This window comes from Musa acuminata, chromosome BXJ1-9 (assembly GCF_036884655.1).
Source record: "Musa acuminata AAA Group cultivar baxijiao chromosome BXJ1-9, Cavendish_Baxijiao_AAA, whole genome shotgun sequence".
NCBI lineage: Eukaryota > Viridiplantae > Streptophyta > Magnoliopsida > Zingiberales > Musaceae > Musa > Musa acuminata.
In genome coordinates this window covers 987,993-993,992 of record NC_088335.1, presented here as the reverse complement: position 1 = coordinate 993,992, position 6,000 = coordinate 987,993, and the positions used below count along the sequence as shown (strand labels likewise).

The window sequence follows — 6,000 nt, the reverse complement described above, 5'->3', positions numbered from 1 at the left end:
TTTCTTTTTTCTCGATTGCTAAGACATGTTTTACCTATTGGAAAGCGAATATTGAATTCATTTGCACACCATGTCTGGTTGGAACGCTTATCAATTCTTCAGTCAGGCCATGGCTGGCCCAAGAAGATCTGCCCGTCCTATGCCTCTTCGGATGTGTTAAGACCATTAGATCTTCCTTTATTTTTTACCGAGTAATCCAATCAGCATTCATTTCCTTACAGTGATCAGTGGTCAAGGAGTTGGTCAGAGCAACAGATGCAGGAAGGGCTGCAGAAGGCACAGTGTTTGCACACAGGCTCTTCTTCTCGGAACATGATGCTGCACATAGCAACAGGATGGACCACAAGTGCGGTGAACAGGAGCTTAATTGTAGCCTTGTGAGCAAAGTATGAATTGTAGCTTTGTGAGCAGTGTTGTGTGAGGACAAGCCTGCTCAGGAGTAGTGGAGCCACAGAAGGGTCAGGATCATCTGCGGCAGTGCCTTCAATAGGAACCACACCACGCAATTCTTGCATCCAAAACATTTATTCGTCTGTGAGCAATCCTATTTTGAATCCGCTGCTGCTGTCACTGTTTGCCTGCGATGGAAAAGCCCTCTGAGCCCTTGAGTTGATGAGGAATAGGAGAATCTCATTTTTTTTTACCTTGTCTGACGAGAACTGTAAGTTTCTATTGTGTGGTTGTTTTGAAACCCTGTTCGTCGCGATTTGCTCATGAAGAATGGTAGAGCTCTATTGTCTGTCTTCTCATCGTAGTTGCCTAAGGTCATTCCACCAAATAATATCCGGTGAAGGACTCCCAACTATGCAAGGGAATGGGGTTGTCTTCCTTTGTTGAACCGAAAGGACTTGTCATTACGAAGCTGGTCTCATAAAGAGATGATACGAGCAATATAGAGGACAAGCAATCAAGCTGGTCGACAGGCACAGCTCACGTTGGCTTGTGATTTGTGTGGTGCGCTACTTCGAGTCGAATGTCTCATCCTTTGCTCTCGTCGCATGCACCACTCGGGTGGCATCACCATTGCCCACAGTGCCGAGCTCCATGTGCTGCTACGGCTCAGAACCGGCGATGCCCTTCGCGCGGTACGTCCCTTGTTCTTCTCAGACGAGGAAAAGATCACCAGAGTCGAGAACATGCTCTCTGTTTGGGTTACGAACAGATGATACAGCGACCTGCTACTGCTGCTCGCAATGATTAGCATTGGAGTGGAGGGAAATTTATGATGGAGAAGAAGCTATGTAAAATTCGAAAGCTCTCACCGAAATCTCAACCCAACATTTGTTATGATGCTTAGCATTGGATCCGAGGGAAATATTTGAGTCTTCGAAGAGGTTATGATCTTTATTTTGGAGCAAGTGCAGATCAAGAACACATATAATTGACAATAATTAAGGGATGCAAGCCACGTTGGAGTAGACAGTAAGATCGCAAGTATGGAAGACATGATCAAACATGCACGCTGAGGATGCAAGCATCGAACGAGTACATCATCAACGAGGCTGATCATTCACACATCAATGGATAGAAATCAATATGTAATACTTGTTTTCATCCTTCAAATAAATGGATACATGACGAATTGCATGTTTTAGTGGACTAATCCATATGATAGTCGTAGCAGTCTTTTCTCGAAACAACACGACTGCTAAAAATTGTAGTAATTCCATCACTGCAGCATTTGGAATTTACGGAATGTTTCTTTGCCAATATCCAAACTCTATAAGTAGGCACAAAAGTGTCATTTATGCATCATGCCGTAAGATATAAGAAATCTATGATAAGAAAATGAAAGAAAGCATAGGCTTGTAAGATATTGAGAGAGTAGCTTGAGCTTATATCTATCTGTTAATCTCTTTCCTCATGAAGCTAGACAAATTTCCGATGCACTTAATTCTCAGGAGCTTGTCGTAAAAGTGCGGGTAGGAGAATTCCCACAAGAATATATGAAGGTTGTAGTTGAGCCTAGCAAGAGACATATTATTTTTAGTACTCAAATTAATGTGAGATATCTATCCTAAGCTCAGGAGAAGAAAGTGTGAAGATTTGAATCCTGTGCTCGTAAATTGGAACCGGTGAAGCTTTGGTTTCTAAGCCCATGAAAAGTAATTGATGTGGATTTGGTTCTGAATCCCATGAAGAGGAACCAAAAAGGTTTTGTTCTCGAGCATCAGAAAACAGGAATCCATGTAGCTTCTTTACTTGGTTCTTTGCTTACTGCACCTTTAATCTGATTAGCTAACTCATTACCAAGCTCTTCATATTTCTCATTCTAAAAACTTTGGAACTTGATGAAACAAGTCAAGTTTGATTTGAGTTAAACTATTGAGTTTCGACGAGTCGAATTAACTCGATTGGATTGATTCGATGAGATTCGAAGAACTATGATCTAAACAACAACTCGGTCACTATTGTAATGTAAATTCATTCTATTTACCAAGCAATCAAATAGTTAAATTATATTTGATTCGTCTTCAGCTTCAGCTTCAGCTTATATAACTTAGATTGAAGTCATGATGCAAAATAATTAAATTATATTGCGACTATCCAACAACTGATTCGATCACATCATATTAATTGAGATTGAGACATTATTTGGTCAACAAAAGCTGAGTACTTTCTTTCGACCTCAGCACACAGGATATGAGATGGCCTCAACCTCAGAAGGAATGATTCTCTCATTATGACAACGATAATTCTCATTGGAATGGTGTAACTGTGTCCATCATGCAAAGTCCTACTTGAGAACTTATTTTCTTCTCGAGTGATTCACTAAGAACACAACCCTAAGATTTGAATCAAGATTGCTGTGTAAGATCGATCCATAGGGTTTAGAAAGCTCAAAACAAAGTTGTCTGTGAAACAACATTCTCTGGACATGTGCAATAGCATGTGATCCTATTACTAAATGCTTTGCTACGTACTGACTGTGTGGATGCATGCCCACTGAGAGACTCTCAAGTTAAGATTAGACTAATTTAATGACTAGACTAGTAGTTAACACTCTTCTATATTACTACTAATCTAAACCCATTCTTTACATATAACCCCCGCAGGTGGAGTAGTATCTCAGATTGCACCATTTCCTTGCAGTTCAAGAAAAGAGGCAGCAGCATCACAACACCTTCACACTCATCGATTAAAGAATGGATTCCTCGATACAGCATCTGTTTCTTATTTCCATATGGTTGTGAGCTTACTGTTGCGTCGAAAGAATAGCAATTTGATAGAGAATTTCTTTTTCCAAAAAAAATAAAATGTCGTAAGAATTCTTTCATAATAGTTCTTCTTCTTCTTCTTCTTCTTTTTTCTTCTAATTTTCAGATAATATATATATATGGATCGAATTGAGATCCTTCCACAGAGAGTAAGATGGGAGTGAATGTTGAAGCTGTACGGCTATTAAATTGCATGCTTGGCGACGCAGCAAACATGGAGAGATGGTGAGCTTGCAGCGGTGGAATCCACGCGACGAATGGCGTAACTGCGACCCTATCGTAAACGTTTACTACGTGAGCCACTGAACCACCGCGACCGCCTTTCTACAACCGACCATGTAAAGGGTCTCTGGTACGTGCACCGGCATGCGTTGTCCGGCTCTCACGTGCCTCCTCGCACGTGCCCGCTCTCGCCTTGCTGCCGTCTCCTAATATAACTCGGGACACGGGGAGGGAGGGAGAGCCGCGCTCGTTCCCATAGCAGTGAAACGCCTGCGGTGTCGCTTTCTGTTGCCGCCGTTGTCAGCTCGAGCTCCTCGCAGCGACTGAGCACCGAGAGAGGGATGGGGGAGGTGCAAAGCTGACGCCTTTTCGTTTTTGCGCGGAAGATTTCGGGTTTTCTTTGTTTGTTTTTGTGAGCCTCGGTGGATGATTTAAACCCAAAGATGCGAGCTTTCTTGCAGGAAGAGAAGAAGCCGGAGGCGGGGAAGAAGGAGGCGGCGGCGGCGGAGGAGGAGAAGCCCAAGGCGAAGGAGGAGAAGAAGGAGGAGGCGAAGGCGGACGACGGGAAGAAGGGCGGCGCCGGCGAGGGCGAGAAGGAGAAGAAGGAAGGAGGTGGCGAAGAGAAGAAAGATGGGGGTGGTGAGGAAAAGAAGGAGGACGCGCCGCCGCCTCCCCCGCCGCCGGAGGAGATCGAGATGCGCGTCTTCATGCACTGCGAGGGGTGCGCCAGGAAGGTCAAGCGCTGCTTGAAGGGATTCGAAGGTAACGAGGGTGTTACATCGGTCTGAAACTCAAGAATGTCTTCTTTTGTTCGTTTTCTGCGAGTGATTTGAATAAAAATCTGATTTTTTTTTTTTTTTTTCGGTGATGGAAGGGGTGGAGGGCGTGATGACGGACTGCAGGACCCACAAGGTGGTGGTGAAGGGGAAGAAGGCGGCGGAGGACCCGATGAAGGTGGTGGAGAGGGTCCAGAAGAAGGCCGGGAGAAAGGTGGAACTGCTGACTCCTCTGCCGCCGCCGAAGCCGGAGAAGAAAGAGGAGGAGAAGAAGGAAGAAGAGAAGCCCAAGCCGGAGGAGAAGAAGGAAGAGGTGAGTCGTTCTGTTTTCTGATACCAATGTTCTCTCTTTTACCTCCGCCGTGAGTTCAAAACTGAAAACTGTATTTTTTTGTTTTTTTTCCCTTCTCTTCACGCACAGCCGCAGGTAATCGCAGTGGTGCTCAAAGTCCACATGCATTGCGAGGCCTGCGCACAAGAGATCAAGAAGAGGATACTAAAGATGAAAGGTTCCCTCCCCTGCTTCTTCTCCTTCCTCTCTCTTTCCTGATCTTTAGGAAATACCACCTTTTTAGCAGAATCTAATCTCGTTTAACGTAGTTCCTTGTGCTTTAACTTTGTGATGATACTGATTTTTCTCCATAAGATTCAACTGCTTTTTGGTCTGCTGCATCTTTACAGGATGTATATTCTTTCTTTTCCCCTTTTGCTTCAGCTGCACTCAGACCCTGTTTCACTGAAATATTTGGCTCTCCATCTTGTAAAGAACCTTCACATCTCCATGAGAATTCAATAACCGGTCTCTTTCAGGAGTAACCGAGGCTCTTTTTCTCAGGAACAGAAAACAAGCTTATCTTATTTCTCTCTTTTACCTGTAGTCCTCTGTGATTACGGTTTGTAGCTGAAGCTTCCTCTGTTTTTTTTGCTTTCTAATAATTCGAAGTTGGTGGAATCTCTCATCTTCTGTCCTGGTTTTCGATCGATAACGACTAAAAATCGGATTTTGCTTCCAAAACTCTGCGAATCGAGCAGGGGTGCAGTCGGCGGAACCGGATCTGAAAGCCTCGCAGGTGACGGTGAAGGGCGTCTTCGCCGCGCAGAAGCTGGTGGAGTACGTGTACAAGAGGACCGGGAAGCACGCGGTGGTGGCCAAGGAAGAGCCAGTGGACAAGAAGCCGGCGGAGGAAGAGAAGAAGGACGACGGCGCCGGCGGGGACGCTGCCAAGGAAGAGAAGAAGGCAGACGAAGCCGGGGGAGCCAATGCCGAGGGCGAGAAGAAGGAAGAGAAAGGCGGCGAGGGGGGCGGCGGCGGCGGTGGGGACGAGAATGACAAGAAGGAAGGCGGCGGCGGAGCGACGGAGGACGGCGCGGCGCCGCCCGCAAAGGTGATGGAGCTGATGCGAAACGAGTTCTACCAGTACTACCCCAGATACGCCGCGGGGTACGTGGGGTACGCGTATCCCCCTCAGATCTTCAGCGATGAGAACCCTAACGCCTGCTCCGTGATGTAAAATAAAAATAAGAATAAAACCTTTTTTGTTGGGCGAAAAAAAAACAAAAGAGAGATTAATTAGTGTATAATGTGATGTTAATTCCACCTCGGAGAAACAGTACAAATATAAGTCTCTGCCTTGTTTCGTTTCCGCCGCATTCCGGGGGGTGGATGGCATTTACGATACTCGAGTGGAAACCGTGGTAGCTATGCATACATACATACATGGCCATGTGACCGTAACATGTCATGTCCGAAGGGAAGGATGATGACCCTGCATCGAATGGGACAT

General features: G+C 45.4%; 1 protein-coding gene across 1 annotated transcript; it reads left to right on the top strand.

Moving 5' to 3' along the window:
- Nucleotides 1–3,685: 3,685 nt before the first annotated feature.
- On the top strand, nt 3,686–5,866 carry LOC135592297 (heavy metal-associated isoprenylated plant protein 7-like). The gene is made up of 5 exons (XM_065081675.1): nt 3,686–3,790; nt 3,902–4,202; nt 4,315–4,529; nt 4,638–4,725; nt 5,249–5,866. The coding sequence occupies exons 1-5, from the start codon at nt 3,782–3,784 to the stop codon at nt 5,725–5,727; spliced, it is 1,092 nt and encodes a 363-aa protein (XP_064937747.1). The 5' UTR covers nt 3,686–3,781; the 3' UTR covers nt 5,728–5,866.
- Nucleotides 5,867–6,000: the final 134 nt, after the last annotated feature.